The sequence below is a fragment of the Lissotriton helveticus genome, chromosome 11 (genome assembly GCF_964261635.1).
Source record: "Lissotriton helveticus chromosome 11, aLisHel1.1, whole genome shotgun sequence".
Classification (NCBI taxonomy): Eukaryota; Metazoa; Chordata; class Amphibia; order Caudata; family Salamandridae; genus Lissotriton; species Lissotriton helveticus.
This window is the reverse complement of record NC_136072.1, coordinates 773,374,015-773,400,019: the sequence shown is the minus strand read 5'-3', so window position 1 is coordinate 773,400,019 and position 26,005 is coordinate 773,374,015. Positions and strand designations below refer to the sequence as shown.

At 45.7% G+C, this 26,005-nt stretch overlaps 1 protein-coding gene across 1 annotated transcript in view; it reads left to right on the top strand.

Annotated features, from left to right (window-relative positions):
• Positions 1-26,005, top strand: part of NFU1 (NFU1 iron-sulfur cluster scaffold) — a 127,436-nt gene that overhangs the window by 19,169 nt on the left and 82,262 nt on the right. The window contains exons 2-3 of the mRNA XM_078666671.1: positions 191-300; positions 24,512-24,647. Of these exons, the coding sequence (XP_078522797.1) occupies positions 191-300; positions 24,512-24,647 (246 nt within the window). The remainder of the gene's footprint in view (positions 1-190; positions 301-24,511; positions 24,648-26,005) is intronic.

Below are 26,005 nucleotides of genomic sequence, written 5' to 3'. Positions count from 1 at the left end.
ACCTGTGCACAGCAGCATAGACAGAAGCAGCACAGCAAATCTCAACTGATTTTTAGAAACTGTATTGAACTTGCGATTGCCTTCCACAGCCATTTGGCTCTCATGCCTTTCTCCTTGTGCATTACATACAGCATTTATGGGAGGTATGCTTAAGAATTTGCTAAGATTAATACCATTTTTCCTTTCCAAGGTTCTGTCGGCAGGAAATCAAGAGAGAATTGTACTCTACATTCAAGCCAGCTTTGAACCAGGTGGGGCGACAGAAGCCATCTCTTCCCTCAAGCGTGTTGCACAATTCAGGTAATGGTTCATTGTTTGAAGCTTTTCTGTTTTTTTTTTTCTTAATACTTTTCGTAAACCTCAGTTAAGTACCATCATTTAAGCAATCTTGAAAAGCAATTGTTCTTGCACTGCAAAAGCTGCAGTGTTTGGGGCATGTGTTGATACTGAACTTGCACTGTACATGCTTTCATTCTTGGTATTCATTGTAGTGTTTTTTTTTGTTTAAATTTCTTTATTGGGAGTTTTTCTTTGCATAGTACACAGTTGTACGTTTTGCATTAATACATGAACATAGGAAAGAAGAAAAAGAAAAAACAGACTGACTGTCCACTGCGACATACTACCAAACATCCATCCTGCCTTATGTCATATAACTCCATCCAAAGATAGCATATGGACCTGGAAACTACATCCCCAGTAGACTAGCACCTCTGTTAGCGGACTAACCATTGTCCAGTGCCTGTTTCTGTGGGTTTCCACGAGAACGCGGAAGGATACTTAGTCCCCCACGCTAACTCCATACACTTCTGTAGTAAATACCCCTACTTGTGTTCCCAATACATATGAACTACTGCTTTATGTATCAGGGGGGTGAAAAAAGAACAATTTAACTGGGGGAGAAAGGGGATGAAAAAAGGGTGGGTCGGGTGGGGGTGCACGCTGTGTCGTGGTATTCGTCTATCTCTCTGGGGTCACAGTTCAGTTATGGGGCTTCCGTGCCATCGGTGGATCAAAGAGTGTTGCTTCCTGGGGGTGTTATCTCCCCAATTCCGGGTCATAGCTCCTGTCTATAGAGATCGAACATTATGGCCGGCCCTCCTCCTCCCCCTGCTATGACGCGCCAGAACGGTCTTGTGTCATCGGGGGCAGGGGTGGGGTTAGAGATGGAGATTGGGAGCCATCTTGTGTCGTTTCCTGCGTAAATTGGAACATGAGTTGCGCCCGTTCCTTGGAGATGGGGTGTTTGCGGATCCCCTTCACTTCTTCATCCCTTATCGTTTCTTCTTTCGCCTCCCCCCATTTTTTAACTGTGCCTATCCAGGCTGCCCGTTGGGCCCTGCCGGAGCCCTCCAGTGCATGGCTATGCCCCATTTCACCAGAAGTATAAGTTAGGACGCAAATCTGCACTGTACCTTTTCTGTCTTCCACCTACGGAAGATCCCCAGGGCACATGCCTTCCATGTGTCTATCTCCGTCCATCGAGACGATGCTGTGCCTGCGTTTAGGGTAAAGTGTTCCTGGATATGTTCGCCATGCACTTGACGGAAAACCTGGTCCGAGAGCCATTCCCGGGGCAGTTTCCACGTGGGTACCGGGGGGTGTGGCGCTCTCCATCGAAGGAGTACGGTATGAGCATCGTGGTCCGACAGGACTCTACCTATGTACCTCCAAAGACTACATCCTTCTGGGAGACCTCAACTTTCACCTTGAAAAGAACAACGACCGCAACACCACCACCCTCTTGGACAACCTCGCCAACCTTGGACTTAAACAACTGGTCACTTCCCCCACCCACATAGCAGGTCATACTCTCGACCCTATCTTCACCTCCAGCAATCACCTCTCCTTCAGCCACACTACGGCTCTCCTCTGGACTGACCACAGCTGCGTTCACTTTACCTACAACAAGCCGAAACCCATCAACCACCCCCAACCGACTCTGCAAAGAAACTGGAACAAAATCACCAGCGACCAGATCTCCTCATCGCTCCTTCTAAACACCCCAGCCCACTCTTCTAACCCAGACCAAGCCGCCACCAACTTCACCCTTTGGTTATCCAACTGCGCCGACATCCTAGCACCACTGAAAAAACGTCAAAGCAAACCTGGCAGCAAAAAGGCCTCATGGTTCAACGATGATCTTAAGAAGTCCAAGAAACTCTGCCGCTCCCTTGAAAAGGCCTGGAAAAAAGACCCAACCACCAGCACCAAGGACGCCTTCAAAAACGCCACCCGCATACACCACCAACTAATCCGAAAGGCCAAGAAAACCACCTTCAAGGACCGACTAGATAGCAACGCCCACAACAGCAAGGAACTTTTCAACATCGTCAAGGAATTTACCAATCCCTCGGCCAACTCCAACGACATCACCCCCTCCCAAGCTCTCTGCGACTCCCTAGCCTCATTCTTCCACAACAAAATTGCAGACATCCACAACAGCTTCGACAACCAACCCGGCGACCAACCCACCCAACCATATGCGGAACATTCACCCCCCTTGAACACCCTTAACGACTGGAACCCTATCTCCACTGAGGACACCATCCGCCTGATGAACTCCATCCACTCAGGATCCCCCACAGACCCATGCCCTCACCACATCTTCAACAAAGCAGACTCCGTCATAGCACCACACCTCCGAGACGTCATCAACTGCTCCTTCAAATCCGCCACCTTCCCGGAAAGCTGGAAACACGCTGAACTCAGCGCCCTCCTGAAAAAACCCACAGCGGACCCCACCGAACTCAAAAATTACCGCCCCATCTCGCTCCTTCCTTTCCCGGCCAAAGTCATCGAGAAAGCTGTCAACAACCAGCTCGCCGCTTTCCTCGAAGCAAACAAATCCCTCGACTCCTCACAGTCTGGCTTCCGAGCAAAACACAGCACTGAGACCGCCCTCATCGCAGCAACAGACGACATTCGAACTCTGCTGGACAATGGAGACACAGTCGCCCTCATCCTCCTCGACCTCTCCGCAGCCTTCGACACAGTCTGCCACAGCACCCTTTTACAACGCCTCAGAAACATCGGAATTCAAGGAAAAGCACTTGAATGGATCACCTCGTTCCTCACCGGAAGAACCCAGAGAGTCCGACTTCCACCATTCAAGTCCGAGGCCACTGAAGTCATCTGCGGCGTACCACAAGGATCTTCACTCAGTCCCACCCTCTTCAACGTATACATGAGCCCCCTCGCGGCCATCGCCCGCCAACACAACCTCAACATCATCTCCTACGCGGATGACACTCAACTGATCCTTTCACTCACCAATGACCCCAGCACCGCCAAAACTAACCTACACGAAGGCATGAAAGAAGTTGCCGAATGGATGAAACACAGCCGTCTGAAACTGAACTCAGATAAAACAGAAGTCCTCATCTTAGGTACTTCCCCCTCTGCATGGGACGACTCTTGGTGGCCGGAAGCCCTTGGAATTGCACCCATCCCGACAGACCACGCACGGAACCTAGGTGTTATCCTGGATTCTTCACTTTCAATGAACAGACAAGTCAACGCCGTCTCCTCATCCTGCTTCAACATTCTTCGCATGCTCAAAAAAACATTTCGCTGGATCCCCACCGAAACCAGAAAAACAGTCACCCATGCTCTGGTCACGAGCCGATTGGACTACGGAAACACCCTCTACGCAGGTACTACCGCTAAACTCCAGAAAAAACTCCAACGAATCCAAAACGCCTCAGCCAGGATCATATTAGACATCCCGCGTAACGAACACATCTCTGGTCACCTGAAAAACCTCCACTGGCTACCCGTCAATAAGAGGATCACTTTCCGACTTCTAACCCACGCACACAAAGCACTCTACGAAATCAGACCAGAATGCCTCAACTCACGACTGTCCTTCTACACCCCCTCCCGCCAACTACGATCCTCCAGCCAAGCCCTCGCCACTGTACCTCGTATCAACAAGACCACCATGGGAGGTAGATCCTTCTCATACCTGGCAGCTAAAACATGGAACTCACTTCCCACTTACCTTCGCCTTACCCAAAACCACCTAGCATTCAGAAAGCAACTTAAAACGTGGATATTTGACAAGTAATCCTCCTCCCCTCCCTAAGCGCCTTGAGACCCTCTGGGTATGTAGTGCGCTATATAAATTTTATGACTTGACTTGACTTGACTACTTAGAATGTTGTGTTTGGGGGAGCAGTGTTGTCGAACGGAGAAATTGGTCCAGCCACACTCTAAGATTGTGTGGGGCAGAGAAAAAGGAGTATATCTTAGTGTTTGGGTTCCTGTCTCACCATACGTCAACCAGCTCCCAACGGGTAACCCATTGTTTAAAATGTTCTGTCTGTCTCAGTGCAGGTGAATGTGCTGTTGGGGGATGTGATCTGTCCAACTCTGTATGTAGAACACAATTAAAGTCCCCTCCCAATAGCCAGGTTATTGCTGAATATTGTGCTAATGCTCCAGTGAGGCGGAACCAATACTGTTCCTGCTCTACTTTAGGGAATACAGGCTTCCAATCAATATTTCTCTACCCTCTAAGTGGCCTGCCAATAGGGAATATTTGCCCTCCTTATCTACCAGCCCGGATTGTTCTCTAAAGGGGATCCCTGGCCTGATCCAAATCAGGGTTCCCCTGGCAAAGGCGGAGTACGCCGTGGCACAAACAATACCCCGCCATTTTTTGAGAAGGCGTTCTACCTTTACCGCCGTGAGGTGCGACTCCTGCAGGAGGACTATCTGCGCCTGCTGCCTCTTCATATAGGCGTAGATTGCGTACTGCTTGCTCGCAGTGTGCATGCCCCTGACATTTAATGTGACGACTGTCAGGTCTGTGTTGGAGATCCTAGTCACCATTACTCCTAGTGTTGAGGCCCTGAGTCACTCAATGTGATGCTCCTAGTGTCATTCGTGCCTCTCTGCTAACCAACCCTACTTTCTGAAAAGTGCACGTGCCCACCCCTTGGGAAATTAGGAAACTAGAAAACAGGGAGGGGGTAATGAGGATCATCAGGAAACATTCCCAACTAATAGGGCCTATCACTCGAGGCAATAGTCCAAACTGCACATCCTGTGCCAACTTTAGCTTGTTCCGTAGGGGGAAGTGGTCGTCGCCCGCTGCCGCAGCCCGCTCATTTTCTGCGCAGCGATGGTGCCCAATTATTTTTCGGGCAGTTGCCGCCTTCAGTTGCAGTCCCGCAGCCAGCCTGGCCCCCGAGCCCATCTAGATCAGGATTGGTCGCCGGGGCACCCCTTCGGCTCTGAGCCAGTATCCATTGTTTCAGGGGGCATGCGGGGCCCATTGAGCACCCCCTCGGAAGCCTGCTGTGTCAATCTGGGGATATCAAATCAGGGTGTCTGCTGTCTAAGGAGTCACTATCGGTGGTGCCACTGAGCCATCTCCCAGAGTGTTCCTGTCACTGCCCTCCTCTTCCGACGTGAAGATGTGCGGGCCTCTCTCGCCATCCGAGCTGTCTCCCGGGGGACTCCACTCCGCGACTGCTTGAAGTCTGCGATGATTTGCGTAAGATCTGGAGAGTTTTTATTAGACGAGTCGGAACGTGAGCTAAACTGAGTAAGCGTGACTTTTTTTCTGTTGGCGACGTTGGCGCCCCGATGGCTCCGAAGGCCGCTCCTTCCCAGGGTTGTTCAAGCCAGAAAGATGTTGTTCGATCCAGTTGCTAGCTTGGTATTCATTGTAGTGTTTTTTCCCCATCAGCACATTATTGTGCAGGGCTTCTTTTTATTTAGTTTACCAATAAATGCTCAAGACTTGACCAGTGGCCACCAGTCTGATCAGACCCCCCCTTCCCCCCCTAGGATATTGCGGCATAGATTTTGAAATATTGCAGCTCAATTATGTAAATTTTGCACTGCATTATTACGTTTTTTTGTGGCAATTTTGCCTTTTGCCGCTTTTTATTTTTAACCATGCGTTATTCAGATTTAGGAGTTGTGATTTAAGTTCAAACCAATGGTCTCAAATCTTAAATACCTGCCAGGTGCTCATTAGGGCACCTTAAGTCAGTGCTGGCTTTTTAGGGACCCACACTTTGTATTTTGAAAATGCACAGTCTCTTCAGTCACAAGGGTTGAAGGGATCGTGAGAAGCGGATTTTACAAGTTCTTGCTGAGCTCACACCTGAAGGTACGGACTGTAGTATTCCATGCTAAGGGCTTCACAAAATACGACTTCCTGTGCCTGTCTTGTCTTTTGACAATCTCTATACTGATCCGATAACACCCCCTCCCCCTACACATTATCTATTCATATTTCTTTACCAATTCTCAATCGAGCGCTGAGGGGATATTTGTGTAATGTGTAGTGCTATATAACCTGTAAACAAATTAATAACCAAAACTCTAACCTAAGAAAAGCCCTGAACTGAGGGTTCAGACCACAGAAGCACCTAGCAACAACATCAAGCCAAGACTGAGTGAAAGCAAGAACAAATATTACCAAAACAAACATTCTGACATCCTAAAGAAGGAGCGGTACCCAAAAACTTGCCCTTGCAAGCCAAGGAACAAATGCAGTTTGAAATTCAACAGACACAGGCTGGGAATGAAAAATTATGACCCATGCTGGGGATAGGAGTGACTGCACAAATAAAAAAAACGAAAAACAATGGGCACAAAGTTCAGCATCTGCCCACAGACTATGGCGTGCAGCTGAGCTAATTACTAAAGGCCAGACCGTTGTTTGGGTTTTATCTGCACATCATATTCCAACCCGACACTGAGATATGTTGCATATGTAATGACAGCTAGCATGGCAGTCTATAGGTGGGTTGGTCACTGAAAGCTAAAGCCAGATGCCTGGATCTTACTGAGCTCATTGTCCTTTTTGAATCTCAAGCCCAAAATTTAAATAGCTTTTGCTGGAGGAGATGTAGTCTTGTGGTTAATGCTGCTAAGCCAGCCATGTTGGGAACCAGATTTGAAACCTGGCCTTGCTAAACTAATATCATGTGAATCAAAGAAAGATAACTCTGTCTTTCCAAAAATGCATTACTAGTTTGGGTTTTTTGTGAAGTGCTTTTATGTCCCTGGAATAATTTCACACTATGAAGAACTACAAAAAAAGATGGCTGCTGTCTGCCACCCACACGCTAATATATGTCAAGAATTAAAGCCAAAGCATTAACCTGTGATGTGAGAAAGGAATACTCACCTAGTGGCTGAATTACATAGTGTGCAACCTGAAAGCCTATGCTCAATCCCGACTACCCCGCTTGTCCAAATTGTGTGATCCAAGGTGTAGGAATTTGGCTCTGTATATGGTATAACAATCTCACAACAAGGTCAAGAAGGAGAAATGTATACCATCCACGGTACCACTCCACTCTATAAATCTCACGAAAGGTAACAGGATGGTGTATCTACTATACCTAAATGTAAGTGTGAAACCAGGGAGATAAAAATGATTAAAATAGTGGGAGGACAACTATATTTGTAAAGGCGAGAACCCTCACTCACCAGAGGTGACATGCTTTATCATTGGGTTCCCTCTTGCACACTGCGACGGCAAGGTAAACAGTGTGGGCTACAACTCTCCCTCAGGAGAGGAGCGTGAGGTGTTTTTATCATCCAATGTATAAATGAGTGAGGGGCAGAGTGCACAAATAATATAAACAAGTGAATTAAAACTATCTCCTCAAGGGACAAAAATTATTTTATTGGCTGTACCAACGTGGATTGAGTTTAAAGACACTGTGAGGAATAGGGATATGGATGTACCCTAAGCGATTAGGTCAACATGTTTCTTCCTTGATAACCATACGTTCTTGGCATTCTTCGGGACCAATATCATGTCACTCTTCTGTCAATATGAATAAATTATATAAATGTACCATACTTAGTTTATATGGACCATCTTAGGACCAGCTGCAGTCTGGTCTGTAATCTGCAAATATAAACAGAATACATTCAATATCAAAATGTTAAATATCCCATAAAAAACTGTTGGTTTCTTCTGGACAGGGCCGCTGTCTTCGGGAGATTGGAGTCTTTTTCGAAGGCAGCCGTCCTCACCGAATTTTCAGAGGCTGTTGGCTGCAAGACATATAGCAGGGTCGTCGAAGCTGGAGACCGTTTTTTTTTTTTTTTTTTTACTTGCAGAGTTTTATATAGCGCGAACGAGACCCGAACCGAATCAGGTATCAGAGCGCTTTACATAGCACCAGTTACGTTACATGAGGACGGACACCCATTCATTTTAGGCACGGGGAGATTAAGTGATTTGCCCAGAATCACAGGAGGTTTTGGCGTCGTTACCGAGACTCAAACCCAGGTCCCCAGGTCCGAGGTCGAGCGCCCTTGCCGTTAGGCCAACTCCTCTCCCCACTCTTTGCCCCAGCCCTACTGGTTGGTAGGGCTGGGGCAAAGGCAATCGTTGTCTTCAATCTTCTCTGCAGGCATGTCTTCTTTCATCTTGTGTTGTCGCAGATCTCCCTTCTAGGTCTTGGGGTGACCCGTAAATACTAAATTTAGGGGGTGTATTTAAGAAGTAGTAGGTAGGGCCAGTGGGCACCTTACCTGGGGTGACTACACCCACTATTATACCACCCTCCTGTGGGCAGGGGGGCATAGTCCTAGTCCTGATTGGGGGAGTCCCCTCCCTACAAGATTAAGGGGTCTGAAAAGTGTGCTTAACTTTGCCTCTTCCACATGAGGGGTGGGGTTGGCAAAGGGCGGGCACACCTCCTAGTTTTCCTGTCGGCTTTCCCATCCAAGGTGGGAGGATGAACTGGGGGCTGCCATCTACTGCTGGCAGCAGAGGCTGGGGGTAATATTACAAAGGCGGCAGGCCTTTTAAGCTTCCTTTTGGGCACTGAAAAGGGAGGAGGTGTGACATCTCTGCCCAGGATATGCATTGTTTCTGGTCTCAGAGAGCAGAGGCTCTCCATCCAGGAGTCCAGAAACATGTCTATGTGGCAGGCTGCCTTAAGCCATTCAGTACCCACACCAAGGTCGGTAGTATTTCAGGGGACACCTATGAGGTGCCCTCTGAGTTCATGTTACCATAAATCCCACACTGGCATCAGTGCCGATTTATTGTGAGGAATAGTTTTGTACCAAACACTTTTGTGTTCAGTGAAGCCATTTTGGTGCTGCGGAACTCAATTTGTTGAGTTCTCAGCCAATGTAATCGCTATGGCTTAACTGACAACATTAAGAAATAGACCCCAATATTGTAGAAACATATCTGCTCATGAATATATGCCCACACCTGGGACATAGTGTACCCTGCCTTAGGGCTGGTAAGGCCTGCCAGAGGGTAGACTTACCTGTATCTTAGGCAGTGCAGGCTGGCATGGCACTCTGGGAGGGTGCCATGTCAACTTTGGTTTTTTTTCCACCTCACAGTGTTGTATAGCGTTTTAGGACCCCAGTGTAATTTCCCCGATTCATGCCCTTATATAGATATAAAATACTGTGTCCTTATGTAGGCATAGAAATCATAACCATATTAAGACATAGCTCAAGGAGTCCTAATAAGGCTTGGCTACTTCCACCAGTTCCGAAAATCTACAACGATTTCCTGGAAAAACCCGCCTTCAGCAGTCAGGGACTTCCCCCTGCATGAATATTAAATTATCCAAGAAATCATGGAGTTTTCAGAGAATTAAGTCTCTGATGACGTTCTTATGTCAAACTCGGCACCTTGAAGGTATAAATATTCCCACACTTGTCCAAACAAACACGCGGTGGTTTGGAGCAGTTCGACTATCTACTTGCCCGACCCGCCCTGCTGCAGCAAGTGCCGAAGGAAGCCGGCCCTCCAGCTGACGCACTGAAAGACGCTGTCTTTTCTCTTGTCGAGAAATCCAGCTCCGGTGTTTCCAGGCTACCCTTGCGGGTTGCTGGGAAATGGAGTCCTGAGAGAGAGATACAAGACCTCCTACATTCTAAACCAAGGTCCGGAGCTGATTAGACCCTAAGAGAATTCTTGGAATAGATTCTTGGCAACTAATACTTAAACTAGGCTACACCTCACTTACTTCTTCCCTTGTACTAGACTTAGGTTAGGTACACCGGGGTAGGTGTATTTTAGAAGCACCAGTTGAGTACTTTTAGTCATTATTTATCACTGTATGTATTTTATGCATTTTAGGTATCTTATGGCTTAGAAACCATATCATGCTTTTACAGTACTATTTTATAATACTCTTCGTATTATATGCTCTGTACTTTACAGCAAGTATTACGATTGCAGCAGTTCATTTCTTATGCTTGAGAAAGAAGACTGTTCAATAAATACCCTTTTATTGAAAACGCCCGTCTCTCTATTTCTCTGCACCTCTGATGAAACGAAGCATGCACGATTTACTGAGTGAAATAACTGTCTATTGTTTCCGTGACTCTAGAGATACATTTCTTATTCTTGTGAAACAAAGTTGTCATGTTTTAAGCGGTTGTCCGAAACTAATCCCTTCTTGTTTATTCGAGAAAGTTTCTAGTGACCTCTGAGCTAGCTGGCACACACACAATTAAGTTTAGTATATTCGGTAGAGACCTAGTTGACTTCAGTCCTCTGTCTAAACTACAGGATACACTATTCCAATGCTCAGAGCCTACTGGGAATATAGGAACTACACTACAACAGCAGCATGCCGGCTTCAATGGCAATGGTATGGCCCTAGTGAGGGGGTGCCTAGGGACCCTCTTCTGCTCCCCGGTCTTAGGTAATCTGGGTACCTTTTACTAGGTGTAGGAAGCTGGGTTTCTGTTGCAGTAAACCCCCCTAACACTTTTTGCCTGACTACTGATGCACTTTGACTTGAGGTGCACTGGGTCCCTGCCAATCAGGTTCACAGGGCTTGTGTTTTTTCCTCAAACTGTACCTTGTACCCCCAATTGGCATCTCTCTGGCCACATGTCGTCCCTAGTAAAAGGTACCATGGGTACGAAGGGTACTGTGGCCAGGGAGGACCACTAAGAGCTGCAGCAATTATTGTGCCACTCTTAGTGGCCCTGTAGCTTTACACACATAAGCACACTGCCATTGCAAGCTGCGAGTTTTGGTGCAGAACAAAGTGAAAAATCGACATGGCACACATGTTATGTTATGTTATGTTATGTTAAATGGGTTTTATAAAGCGCTTGTACACCGATTGGTTTCATGGCGCCGATACCAGGAAATGACGAACATGAAGCAGTTTATTCTTGGCCTGGATGTACAGCATGTTTTGAGGGATTTTCTGAATCTCAATAGATCAGTGCTTGACCTGATTTCCCGGGGGATGGAATTCCACATTCTGGGGGCTAGAGTTGCAAACCTACAACCCCCTTGGCGCTTCAGCTTGTAGGTCGGTACAGTCAAAAGTTGGAGATGAGCCAAGCGGAGGTTGCGTGAGGGAGTGTAGCGTGATATGAGGCCGTCTATGAATTTAGGGCTCCGGACATTCAGGGATTTAAGGACCAGACAGCCAAATTTAAATGTGCAGCATTGGGGAATAGGAAGTCAGTGCAGCTTCCTTAGGAGGGGGAGAGGCATTTTGCCACCTGGGTTGTTTGTATATCCATCTTGCCGCTTGGTTCTGTACCATCTGTAACCATTTTGTAAGGCAGAGTGGTATGCCAAGATAGATTGCGTTGGCGTTGTCTAAACATGAAAGGACCATGGCTGTTAAGACCTGTATCAAAGCTGCTTGGGTGAGCAGCCTGCTTATCTTCCTTATTTTACGCAGCTGACAAAAGCAGGTGGAGATCACAGAGCCTACATGAGTTGTTAGGGAAAGGTCATTGTTTATAGTGACCCCAAGGCTTTTTACTGTGTGCCATGCCTACAAACCACTGCCCTGGCATAGTTCAACCACCCTTCCAGCTAGGTGCACTATACCAGTGGTGAGGGTACAGGTGCATGAGCCCTGTACCCCTACAGTGTCTAGACCAACTCTTAGACATTGTAAGTGCAGTAATACCATTAAGAGTATATGATGCTGGGAGTCTGCCATTACGAACTCTACAGCACTGTACTGAAAACTGGGAAGTTTGGTATCGAACTTCTCAGCACATTAAACCCACACTGATGCCAGTGTGGGATTAAATGAAAAATGCAATCAGAGGGCAGCTTACAGATGCCCCTTGAAAAACGACCAGCCTCTGATGCGTGGGATCCTTGACTGGTACACACCAGCCAGCCACCACAAGATATGTTTCTGGACCCTTGCGGTGGGAGCCTTCACTCCCTGAGCTCAGAAACAAAGCCTTTCCTGGGCAGAGGTGGTCACACCTCCCCCAGGCCAGGAAGAGCCATCTGCAGCAGGAGAGCTTCAAAGGCCTTGCAGCCTTTGTAACGAGACCCCCAGCCTCTCCTACTATCAGGAGCAGCCCCCCTTCCTTTTCTGCGGTAAGACATGCGGGAACAATTCGCACAGCCCAGAAGGTGTGCCCACCTCTGCCAACCCCACCCCTCAGATGGTAGGCTCTCTCAAATCAGGAATAGGAATTGTGCCCTCTCCCCCACGTAGTCACCCTAAGGTCAGTAGCCCATTTGCTTATCTGTAATTCAACCAACTGCATTTGAAACTGCATTCAACTGTAAAACATTGCATGAGTTTTGCAAAGCATTTATTTCACTTACCTGCGCAATGCTTGGTTCTAGAAATAAAATAACTAAATGATATTTTTTATACAAACAAATTGATCTGAGTTCAGTCTTTGAGTGTGTGACATCATTTGCTGCCAGAGTGTGTACAACAAATGCTTAACACTACCCTCGGATAAAGCCTTAATGCTCGCCCACACTACCACAAATAGTACGGTGCTATCTACTTTTACCACTGCCTAACTTTGGGGTTCCACTAGACTCTGTGCACACTATACCTCGTTTTGGTATAGTATACAAATCCAAATTGGAAATTCATAAACAAAATTCATCAAATGTATTCCATGATGTCATATGAAAAAGCTCAACTTATAACTTGATTCAAAACTTAGTTAATAAGTTGAGCTTTTTCATATGACATCATGGAATGCATTTGATGAATTTTGTTTATGAATTTCCAATTTGGATTTGCAACAGTGCACAGAGGGCAAGCGGTTTCGCTTGGTTGTATTATTTCATGTTTACTGGCGCGATTTGGGCATTGCGCCAACCTCAGTAGCACGCATTGAATATTTAGTTTTATATACTGTTTCAGATTTGGTATAATCCAGGTGTGCCTCTCCTACTAATAATTTTTGTTATAGTATATACAGAGCCAGCTTCCTACACCATGGACCTACAGGGGGCCGAAGTACCAGTTGTGGGTATGTTTTTAGGAAAAGAAGCACTGGCACAATGGACCTGGTTGACAGGGACCCTGTGCACTACAATCGAAAGCACATCAAAACCAGGCAAAAATTGAGGGCTAACCATTTCAAGAGGCACTTTCTTACACTAGGTAAATACTTCATTTCATAAGTCTTTTGCTTTCTCACCTTAAGTGCACTAGGTATCCCCGATGTGGGTCCCAGGCTCATGCGGCCACTGGATTCAAGCTAGCCTGGCTGATGAGGGGCGATACCCAAAAAACCTGTCCCAGGATGCTTGTTTCTGGTCCTGGGAGGATCTGGCTTGACAGTTCGGGCTGGACTGTTTCCACGAGGAGCAGGATCAAGACTGATATTACATTTGGTTGGGTCTAAATTGGGGTGGCATGGTGAGCAAAAGAACAATGGCTTTAACCCTGATCTCTTTAGTGGGGGTGAATGGTTGATTTGTTGTGCATTCTTTCCATGATTTGTGTGTTTGATCATTTTTGTTGCACATAGAAAGTTTTTGGGTGATACGTCAAGCGGTGGCCGATGGGAAAAAAAGGGGGGGGGCAAAAAGTGTGTTTGCTATGTTAATTCCCATAGGAGCTTTGAAAACTACTACGGCCCGAACCGCTGGACAGGATAACACCGAATTTGGCTGAAAGGTAGATTTGGTTACGCAGATCACACTTTCAGTTATTTGGTGTAAATCCATTCAGTAGTTTGTGAGAGATTAAAGGAAATCTAAATTTGTCTATCTACGGGCGTGGCTAGCTTGTGAATAATAATGAGCTTGTGCTGAGATCTCCAGAGCTCTGATTGACTGCCAAGACTTCAACCAGGAAGTGTTGGCAGCCATCTTGGAGCTCCGCTTCATCCTAGTTCCATAAAAAGTATGAAAAAAATAAATGGGGGCAGGGTAGCAATACCCTGACACCGTTGTTCTGGTTGTGGTGCCAGAGGGATACCACCAAGGCAAAAAAGCACTTTAAAAATGTTTTTTTTCCTGCAAAATTTCAACAATTTTGCAGCAAATATTAAAAAAAACCAAGCCCGGTCTCCTGCGCTTGTTTTTAATTAAGCCCCGGGGTCATGTATACTTAATTAAATTAAAGGAGGGTTGAGACCTCATGTAGCCCCCCCTCCATGGGCATATTTATGCTGTGGACGGATTCATGAAATGAATAGGGGCGACCGCGCGGATCCTACCTTCCAAAATGCCCAAGTGACCTCATCTTACTAAGGTCCTGCTGTTGTGTAGGCGCTGTGTTGTGCAACAAGTTTACATATTTGCAGGCATCATCATGGTGCACAGATGGATAAGCTAAAGTCTGTGCTTAGCTGTCAGGATTCTAAGGAGGATTGCAGTGGTATGACCAAGGCGAGCTCTATAGTATTACAATTACCACCAGATTTGTCGGTGGAGTGTGATGTAAGGCACTTGTGGGGAGCGTACTGTAAGACGCTTACTCTCGCCAAGGATCAGGGAAATGCGTAGGCGTTCTGTTTACTTGTAGAAGTAACATTGTATAGTATCACAAGGCTCCCAACTATATTCCCCACCTCTGAGGCTGCGGCGCAGCATGGTTAGCTGACCGTGTGTACACATTCACTGTCACTCCTTATCCTTGATCCTAAAAAGAAGAGAACTTACATATTGCCAGCTTGTGTCAGTTTCTGCTGAGCTGAGAGGCATCTAATTTGTTCGGACAACCCATAGCCCCATCTCGTTCCCGAAGCTTGTTATAAGCCCCAGACCCAACCGCCACTGTTCTTAGTTATATTCTACTTTTGTTACACTTCACCTGAATATAAAGATTGCCCGGTAGTACAGCTGTGCAGATTAAGTCTACAGGTCATTACACACAGTTCTGCTGCAATTATCCCATGGCATTCACGGGCCCAGTGCTTTTTACAGACTCTGTCTCACCCAATTTCATAAAAGGAAACACTCTCTGGTATGCATGCCGTTCTCCTATAAAAGGCGATTAAATGGATATTTACATTCCACCATAAGAGTTAGAAGTGCAGCATTTCCTAATGGACGAATGGGCCACTGTGGTAGTCAAAACATTTAAAAAAAAGTCCTTTCTTACATCAGACCTAAGATGGTGCAAACCCACTCAGGAAGTTTCTCTTCTACTCCTTTTTCGTTATCCATATTTTCATAATTCTTTCACTGTGTAGTTTTTGTCGTGCTCTACTCTTGAATCCACTCTAACCTGAAATGTCTCTCTGGTTACCTCTCGCACATCAACCTGCTATACATCACCGCTTCTGATCTTTCTCAATCGCTCTGCTTCTCCACTGCGGTCACCCCACCATCTCTTTTGTGAAGTGTAAGTCTCTTTGATCTTATTCTGACATATATCCCATCCCTCTCTCTTACCCCCCCCCCGTCTCTGGACCTCACCTGCTCCTACGTAAGGGGTTTCTTTCTTAATCAGATATCCCCTCCCTTTCCCCTTGAAGACTGTCTCTGGCCACACTCTCTCTTCTGTGAGGTGTCTTTCTCTTATTTTTCAGCTATCCATCTCTCTTGCCTTTTCCCCCTGTAGACTGTCTCTATACCCCACCCACTCCTGTTAAAAAGTCTTTCTTTACTTTCTCATCCTGCCCATGGTCTGTAGCCTCTCATACTTTCCCTCTGCAGACTGTCTCAATTCCACGTTCTCTCCCATCTCAGCCTGCGATGTCTTCCTTTACTGTTTCTCACTCTTTCCCCTGTCTTTTGTCTGTCTCCATAACCACTCATTTTCTTCCCTGAAGTGTCTCTTTCCAGTCTAAGCTCGCCAAGCACCACACATGCGCATCTCACTCTTGCACAGTGCCACACTGGTCCAGTCTCATACCCTCTCTATTCCCTAAAGTGCCTTTCTCTCTTACCTAAACTTACCAGATCTCACTCACGCTTTCTTTTTTGCAGCTCCACCTTCTCTCTGTATTCCTCCCTCTGAGTTATTTGAAGCATTTGAAGCATCTGTTGTCTATCTAAGCTTCTCATGTCCCCCTTCACTGCCTATGATGTCTCTATGTTCCCTGAATTCTGTCACTATCTTTGCATACACCCACTTCTCCAGTCCTTGCTTGCCTGTCTCGCCCACCACACCCCGATTGAAAGAAGAAAAAAAAGAAAAAGCTCTGTGACCGCACCAGAGTCATAGCATTTTTCTTTTAACTGTACTTTTAGAGATAGATATTTCTCATTGGGATTCATGCTTGATGTCAAAATAGTAAACTGGAGACCTGGCAGGCTAAAACACTTTTTATTTACCTCAAAATCAACATTTTCATGTCCGTTTTTTCCCGGAGTGCCAGATGTTGCTTCCTTTTCAACAAACAAACTTTAGCCCAATGTTTGGCACTCATTATTGTTCAGTTGCTCGAGCTATCTTTGTTTCGCTCCAGACTGGTTTGTGACAGCATTGTATACCTAATCAATCCCTGGTGGGACAGCACCCAGGATAATATGCTGCGTGGCTAAACACTTATAAGGTCCCATAAGCGATACCTATTGGCTATGCCAATGCTTGTTCTTTTGCCATTTAACTAATACAGGGAGGGCTATTGGATGGGGAGCCCTGTATCTCTCTTCTCACTCTGTTCATAAGTAAGTCCTGTATCACTATTTCCTTTCCCTGTTCTCTTTCTGGTGATATTTTGTACTAAGGCGCTTGTGGCAGAGGAACATTGTGTTTCATAGTTATTTGTACAGGTGCCATTGTCATATGTCCCACATCATTCTTACAGAGGCCCAAACATCGTTGTCTACTTTGTCAAACACCCATTCAGGTACTGTAGTTTGGGGTCGGCGAAGTAAAGAAATATGCCATCTGTGGTGCATTTAATTGTTGCATGTAATTTTCTAAGTAATTATATGCCCAACAAGTTAAGGGCGCAGTTGTCTGTCAATACAGTACAATGTTTATCAGTTATTGGGCCAATGGTGTAAGTCGGAGAGATGGAGACAGGGACTGTGCACAGGTACATTAGAAAAATCCCACGGATCTATTATATTTTTCTGAGAAGGATGCATGTATGATTATTTATCTAGTAATGGAAGAATTAGTGGCCCCAGTGTCAAGGGGGAATTTTACCTTCTGTCCTTGTACCATTGCTTTAACATATGGCTCTCTTGGATCCATTGGAATTTCCACCTGTACTCCTTCCCGGGCCCCCCTGTTGGACAAAATCATAGTCCGACTAGGGGACAGTTACCATATGAGATTTGTTAGCCTGTCTTTATAAGTAGTTTTGTTGGTGTCCTCAATAAGTGGTGTCATTGGCATGATATTCGGCATTGGGGCGATTTTTAGACACATCATATTTAAAAGGAATTTCTGTATCCCCCTTGGGCACATCCTCGTGACTTGGAGCACCCTCTGGTAGTTTTCTGTAGTAACAAGCACTCTCCACTCCATTTATTAGGGTCTTTACAATTATCGAACCATTTTCTGTTTGGGCATTATGGAGTCTGTAAGTTGGTACAGAGTATCCCCTTGTTTCCAACCCGCTCCTGTTTTCCCTGGCATGTGGACCTGCCTTTTCCTTGCTGTAGTTGTTAGAGCAACACTTTACTCTTTAACTCCTTGTGTTTTTTTATCCTTATTCTGTTCTTCCTGCTCCTGCCTCTCAGCGTCTTGTTGGGCGATGGCCAATACTTCTGTTAGTGGCTTTTACTCCCCATGTTGGCTCATAGGTAGGGATGGATAAACTTATACATTCCTGGGTGTCATTTACAACTGGAGATGGCTTTTGGGGCCCCTCGTCAGCAGCATCTATCCCACTATGGGCTGAGAAAACCTTTTGTATTCAGTAGAAGGCTGCTACATTTTCATCCTTCTCTTGTTTACAGTTCTATTTTGTCTAATCTAATCTCTTAAGAGGCACTAATTCTTGCAGTCTAATCATGTATTTGCCTGGCAGGGCATCTATTTAATCAGTCACTTGACCATCAGCTTTCTGGGCATCTCCTGTAGTATTAATTGTGGGTCAGTCAACATCTTCAAAGTTTTCTTTCCTGCACTTTTCCCATATATCAGGTGGGAGAATGCAGGAAAAAATGTGGTCTGTGTCATTCAATGTTAACTGCCCTATGCGCAATATCTTTTCTGCTTTGGCATAATTCTTGCAGTGCTGAGGACAAGTATGGTTTACACATCTGTTGCTTGTCGTCCTTTCATATCTACCTGATCCTTCAGTTATTGAAAACAAAGGGGAAGTTAGCATAATAATAACAAACAGTTCATGGACATTTACCCTCCTCATTTTAAGTGCAAAAGCCAGGGTTTGTACAGCTGTATGGCTCATGAAGTCACTGCGATTAAACAACATGATGAACAGTTGCTCAATATTCTATTTATCCTCCTACTTTTCTCTTTCCACAGCCTCATAACTGTAGGATCTTGGATGGTATTGCTTACTCAGATAGACAATGCACAAGATGTTTACAGGATTATCTTAATTTCCCTTAAACAAGTTACTTAGGGACCTGTGACAACTAGAGGTTTGAGCTTATCACCGACCATGATTACTAGTTTAGTTGCAAAATAAAATAGTCAAGCCATCTTGGTTGCTCACATGGAGATAAAATATCTAGTTCGGGCAGCACATTGATTATGCTTCGAAAAATATAATGCCCAAGTAGTTTTAGTCTTTAGAAAATGACTTCTGTTATCAATAAAGTCATATTTACATTAACGTCTTATAGCATTACCAATTCTTCTGAATATGCATCTCTGTTACTCTGTAATTTCCTTGGGTTTAACACCTTTGCACACTTTTCAGGGAGTACCATTGTAAGGCTACTTTCCGTAGTAGTGAAGTGCAGTGCCTTCTTTCAAAGCTTTCTTTTTGCCAAAGTTCAATACATGTTTCAGAGCTATTAGATTCTTATACACTGCTGCACCGGAGCGACTAATTGAGCTTGGACAGTCTAAGGCATCCAGGTGGGGGGAAAGTGGCGTCTGTCGCAGCGCCAAATGAGAAGTCTGGGGCAGAGGTCCATGGACCCTGCGCATGGGGCTTGAGGCTCAACAAGCAAAGGCTTACAGCTGAAATGTGGGTGTGCGGCACTTGAACCTCTAATACAAAACAACATGGTGTGGAGAAAAGGGGTACACTTCAGGGAGTGTGCAGGCACATAGTCCTCACATGGATATTGGACATAGCCGAGATGAACAACTACCGGCCTATTGCTAGACTTCCCCTTCCAGCTAAAATTATGGAAGGCACTCTAAACGCACAGCTAAGTGCCTTTTTGAAGTCAGGAGCACATCTAGATCCATCCCAACACTGCTTCCGTGCAGAACACAGCACGGAATCTGCCCTGATTAAATCAGTGGAAGATATTAGAAGAGTGATGGAAGCAGGAGGCAGAGCCGCCCTGATCCTGTTGGATCTTTCCGCGGCCTTCGACACGGTCCATCACAAGCTGTTGGTGGACCGGTTGAGGGCCTGCGGAATTCAAGGAAAGGCACTAAAGATCCTACAGGCCTTCCTATCCAACAGAACACAGACAGTGGCACTCGGCAACTTTGAATCACGCCCTTTCGTGCTCCCGTGTGGAGTCCCCCAGGGTTCCTCACTGATCCCGACCCTTTTTAATGTGTACGTTGCCACCCTAGCGCCAGTCATTCGATCTTTTGGTTTCAACCTCACAGCTTACGCAGATGACACGCAGATAGTGGTGTCACTACTGCCGGGCGAATTAGACAGCACGGCAGATAGGTTTAGAGGTTGTATGCGAGAGGTAGGCAACTGGATGGCACAAAACTGTCTTAAACTTAACTCCACAAAGACAGAAGTGCTACTCTTTGGTTCCAAGGACAACTTCTGGTCCCCTAGATGGTGGCCAGAAGAAATGGGCTCCCCTCCCCCCCCCCCCCCCCCCCCCGGTGGCAAAAGTCAAAAACCTAGGCATACTGGTGGATGACTCATTATCATTTAAACCACAGGTTAATGCACTATCCTCATCTACGCATTACATCCTGAAAACGATCAGGAAAGTGCTGCCATTTTTAGAGAGGGAATACAGGAAAACAGTTGTGACTGGACTGGTCCTCTCGCGTCTGGACTATTGTAACAGCCTTATGTTAAATGCCCAACAAAGTCTACTTAACAAACTCCAGATCCTGCAGAACGCTGCCGCCCGCCTGATCACCGACACCCCTAAGTTTGTCTCGGTAGCCCAGGATCTGGTAAAACTCCACTGGCTACCAGTCCGGAAAAGAATTCTCTTCAAAGCGCTCTGTGTGGTCTTCAAAGCTTTACACGACCTCGGCCCCCGATGTATGAAGCAGCTCTTCCACTGGCACAAGCCAGACAGAAACTTAAGATCTAGAGAGCAGGCGTTGGTGGTAGTTCCAAGAGTTAGGAAAGCGCGATGGGGTGGCAGGAGCTTTTCCCTAGGCGCGGTAGCCGCTTGGAACAGACTACCAATCAATCTTAGACAAACGGCGGACCTGCTATCTTTCAGAAAGGCCCTTAAGACCTGGCTTTTCACTCACTAAATCCTTCCACCCACACACCAGTGCAATTACATCAGCGCCAGGACACCTCCGGGTAACAGAGCGCTCTACAAATGGGAAAAATAAAAATAAATAAATATCTTAGTTGCTTGAAAAAAAGCACAATTAGCATTGCACTGTGCAGGCACCTGAGACTCATTTGGATACCAGTTGTCACTAAGAAAGGGTGTATGTCGAAGTGTGCAGGCCCACCACTCTCATACAAATATCAGCGTTGTTCATACTGCTTGCTGGCTGTGTAGCAATTGCAGGCACCCTGTCTTGACATGCTTGGGCTTTTGGAACATTTCATAGCAAGATTATGTAATCCTGCACTTTGTTTCCGGCTGAGCAGGGCAGATCATCTAGTCGCAGAGCATTCCATCTCCTCGGGCAGCCCTGCAACTTACTACAGTCTCTGTAGTACACATTTATTATAAAAAGTATATTCACTCTCCTCCATTTTTTCCTTTTTTTAAACTGCACCGAAAACATACACTTAGTCGGTCAGAAATTAAACAGATACTTCTATCTAATCCAAAATACTGACTGTATCCTGCATATTGCATCCAATCAGATCTTTATTATAAGCAGTATTCGTAAAAAATACTGTAGACACTGAATTTTTAATTGTTCAGTTTTTATTTTAATACATGTATGATTTTATAAGTGTTTCTTTAATTGAACAAGGATAGGGACAAAAAGAAGGATAGGTGATGTATACTTGGAATATTTTTATACACAATAGAGACTGGCGTAAGATGCTTATTTATTAAATTAGGGCGTTGCTGGTGAATAAAATTAAAAGTGTGATATTGTAATTTTACTTGAAGATAGATCAAAACTAATTTAAGTCACTGTATACCTTAAAGCTTCAGCCCTAACGATTTTAGTAATACATGTTGTGGTTAGTTACATAGCAAGAGAGCAGATTATTTGAGTTATGTCTTTTCATTCCTGTGCTCATGGTTTTGAAGGTTGGCTCTGTTGAAACTATAATATTTCAGATAACTCTCTTGCCAATCAAATGTTGTTGATGAGGGCCCTCTCCCTTACAGGGATCCTACAGGCTTAGCCATACCTTTTAGCCACTTCATTGTTCAGATGAAGCGCCTATTGGCTCACAGACTGATCTGCTTGAACTGGCTTGGGCCAAGCCCAGTGATCATCAAAAGGTGCTCATTTTTTATTCACTGGGTATCTGAACTTGAATGCTTTTGGCTTCACAGTGAATTCCATGGATATGGGAGAATCACAGAAGTAGAGAAGGGAGCATTGGTTGCCCGCATAAATTCTGGAGATCCATTGGGCCCAGTGATGACATACTCTATGGATTTACTAGGGAGAGCGAGTAGATTCTCTCCACTGGGGTGTGAGTCAAACTAGCTGCCACCAACCATTAGTTGTGCCGTGGGAGGGGGGGACAACAGGAGTACCAGCATGGGGAATGCCCCTGCATGTCAACAGGGTGTATGTACCACTCTGTGAGTGCACACAAAATAATTGTGGAGCACTTGTCATGAGACTCATAGCATAGGTTGTCGTCTTAAATAAAATAAAAAATGGGTCTATCCATACTGATATTATAAAGAGAGAGCCCTAACCTTTGAGGTGGGTAATCTCAGTAACCACAGCACCAATCACAACACCCCATACAGCGTTGGAAAGGGCAGTTGCAGCAGAAGGACATAGGCTATGCAGACGGCCACCATATATATATATATATATATTTTTTTTTTGCAGAGTTTTATATAGCACAAACTTGACCCAAACTGAATCGGGTATCGCAGCGCCTTACATAGCACCAGTTACGTTACATGAGGACACACATTCATTTTTGTTAGGCACGGGGAGATTCAGTGATTTGCCCAGAATCACAGGATGTTTGGAGTCGTTACCAAGACTCGAACCCAGATCCCCAGGTCCGAGGTCGAAAGCCTTAGCCGTTAGGCCAACTCCTCTATACATTTAAAAGGTAAAAGAACCGTGCCAGCAAAGTAGTCCCTTGTGGGGTGTCTGCGTTGTACTGTGGGCGTGAGCTGGGGGCGTGACTAACGCTGGGGGCGTGTGATACGGCCATCACATCGTGGGCTGTGGGCGTGTGCTGGAGGGCGTGAAAAAAAAGCTGGGGGCGTGTGTCCGCCCTTCATGCCATGTGAGTCGTACATACAAGCGTCAATTACGCTGCTGCGCAGCATCAAGGGGCACGCAGGGGGGGTGAGAAACGCTGGGGGCGTGTGTCCGGCCTTCATGCCATGTGAACGCAATTGCGCCGCATCAAGGGGCACGCTGGGGGCGTGAGAAACGCTGGGGGCCTGTGCTACGTTCCGCCCTTCATGCCATGTGGGTCGTACATTAATCAGAAGATCGTCTGCTGTGGCCGTCTGCTGGGGGCGTGACAAACGCGTTCACCTGGAGTCCTGGTAAGTAACGTTACTGCAGCCTCTCCTGCGCGCTGTTACTGAACTCTCTCATTCAACGAAATTACACGCGCCTGCTACCATCATCCAAGGCTCTAGCCGGGCTCAGGCGGCGGATCAGTACACTAATTACACGCGCCCGATAACATCAACCAGGGCTGCAACTGGGCCTCAAGCAGGGGAACACTCACCTGCTAACATCAAACAGGCCTGCATCTGGGCCTCAAGCGGGGGAACACGCAAATGAGCGTGTCTGCGGGGACAATTACTGCAGCCTCTCCTACTCGCTGTCACTCCACTCTCTCATTAAACGGATTTACCCGCGGCAGATAACTCTCTCATTCAACGACATTACACGCGCCTGCTAACATCAACCAGGGCTGTAGCCGGCGGATCACTACACCAATTACACGCGCCTGCTAACATCAACCAGGGCTGCAGCTGGGCCTTCTCCGTCCCTATTCTAATTAAACAAAAAATGTTGTCTACCGCGACATTTTAAAATAAATTGCCCTTGCCAAATACACACATTACACACATTCTATTTCATACCCGGACAACATCGGGACGGGCTGCTAGTTGGAATGATAAAATGCTAAGCAACTTGTAAAATGGATGCAGAGCTGGGGACTTTCGAGCCTACCTATAGCAGAGACTGAGGGCACCTGCACAGACATGGTAATGCGTTTTAGCATATTTACAGACCGTGAGTAGCTGGTGGCTCCCAGACATAGTTTTTGAGATGATTCGGAGAGATGAATGAGGAAGTTGAGGCATAAGGACAGTGGGTGCAAAGAAGTGGGACTGATGGATACACTGTTTGAGGTTTTTGGCTTATTTTGGTCCTTGTTTTTTCCCATGGAAGAAGTAATGCTGCGGCTTATCACGTCAAAAGACAGTAACCCTTGAGGATTTATTCACTCAAACTATTTTTTGTTGTTTCAATATCGTCATGTACATGAACGAATACTTCAATATAACACAAAGCAAGGTTATTTTTTGATAATATTTCTTTATATCAAAAAATCTTGTTTATTTTTTCTTCAATATTTTTCTCCTTTCAGATATCAAATTCCGTAATGTACAACATAAATAAATATATATACAAATTCGGCAACCAAAAAACAGCTGTTATAGTTCTTCTGTATCTACAGCAGTATCATACACCCTCTGTACATTCGTATGGACCAGAAACCATATATTGCCATACAATATCGCCAATTTAAACTATTTTCATTTCTTCTGTTTTTTCGTGAATGTACTTATGCAACCAACAAAGGGTATATTGGCGTCTTATCACGTAGCTTGGATACAAAGAACAATGTGTTTAATTTGTTCCCCTTTTTTTTTGGTTTGCAGTGAGGTGCATGTTCATTCAGACGCAAGACACGCCTAATCCCAACAGTCTGAAGTTCTTGCCTGGCAGGCAAGTCCTAGAAGGAAGAACTATGGATTTCCCCTCTCCTGCGTCTGCCTTTTGCTCACCCTTAGCCAGGTATTTAGAAAGATGTCAGTAGCCTATGAATTTCTTTGCTGTGACATATCAGACACAAACACTAATTAAACACTTCAGGATAAGAGATCTAGAAACAAAATTTCACAGCGAATATGCACCACCCAGCCTATCTATTGTGCATAAACTTGAGACACTACTTGGTGTTAAACTTCATACTATACAGATAAACAGGGCTTGACAGTGGACAGGAAGTGCTACGTGCATTCAACCTTCATATGTCCTGTCAATTATTCACACACATCTAGACACACATACATACAGTTACCCTTGTTGTGTGCACAGACTCTATCTGGAAAATGAGCAGTTCAGACCTGCTGCTCCAAACCTGCCAGCGCTAAAGGGTGGAAAACGAGAGAATATAGTGTAGAGGCATTGTCAGCCACGTTCTCAGTGGGCATGTCTGTCCACTTTTCTGGGTTTACTTAGTTTCATTTGGTGAATAAACTAGTCTGGCTGCACACCCTGTATGAGCTCTAGGGTAGACTGCTCTCTTGATATGCAAATATAATTGCCAACTTTCAAGTACTTTACCAGGATTGCTGGAATTTACATGACAATTCCAATTATCACAAGCTAGTATTTTTCCTTTAGAAATATACACTTTTACCAATACAAAAAAGAAATCCCTTCAAACGTATTTTAGGGGTGTCTAAACTCTTTTTGTATGACATACAAAGTAAAAGTAAACTGAGTTGCAGTGTTAAAATGAATGCAAAGGATTGTATGCATGTTAATTTTCAAGTAATGCCCTGTGGCCCTTCCAGCATCTCAAAATACCAACACGTGGCCAGTGTTTTTCCCTAGGAACGGTGGTAACCCTAACTACAATCCGAACAAGAATTTACAATGCAATGGTTTCGCCTTTGCAAAAGTTAGAGCTATTGGCATTGTAAATGACAACATTTTTATTTATGTGTTGGTTTTGAAAACAGATAAATAAATGGCATTGTCATTTACAATGCCAATAGCTTAATCTCTCGCAAATGCCATACACACACACCCACAGAGAGCCCCCACACAGAGCCCTCCCCACACACACACACCCACACAGAGCCCCCCCCACACACACACAGAGAGCCCCCACACACACAGAGCCCCCCACACACACACAGAGCCCCCCCACACACCCACAGAGGCCCACACACACACCCACACAGAGCCCCCACAGAGCCCCCCACACACCCACACAGAGCCCCCCACACACCCACACAGAGCCCCCCACACACTGCAAGCCCCCCCACACACTGCAAGCCCCCCCACACACACTGCAAGCCCCCCCACACACACTGCAAGCCCCCCACACACACTGCAAGCCCCCCACACACTGCAAGCCCCCC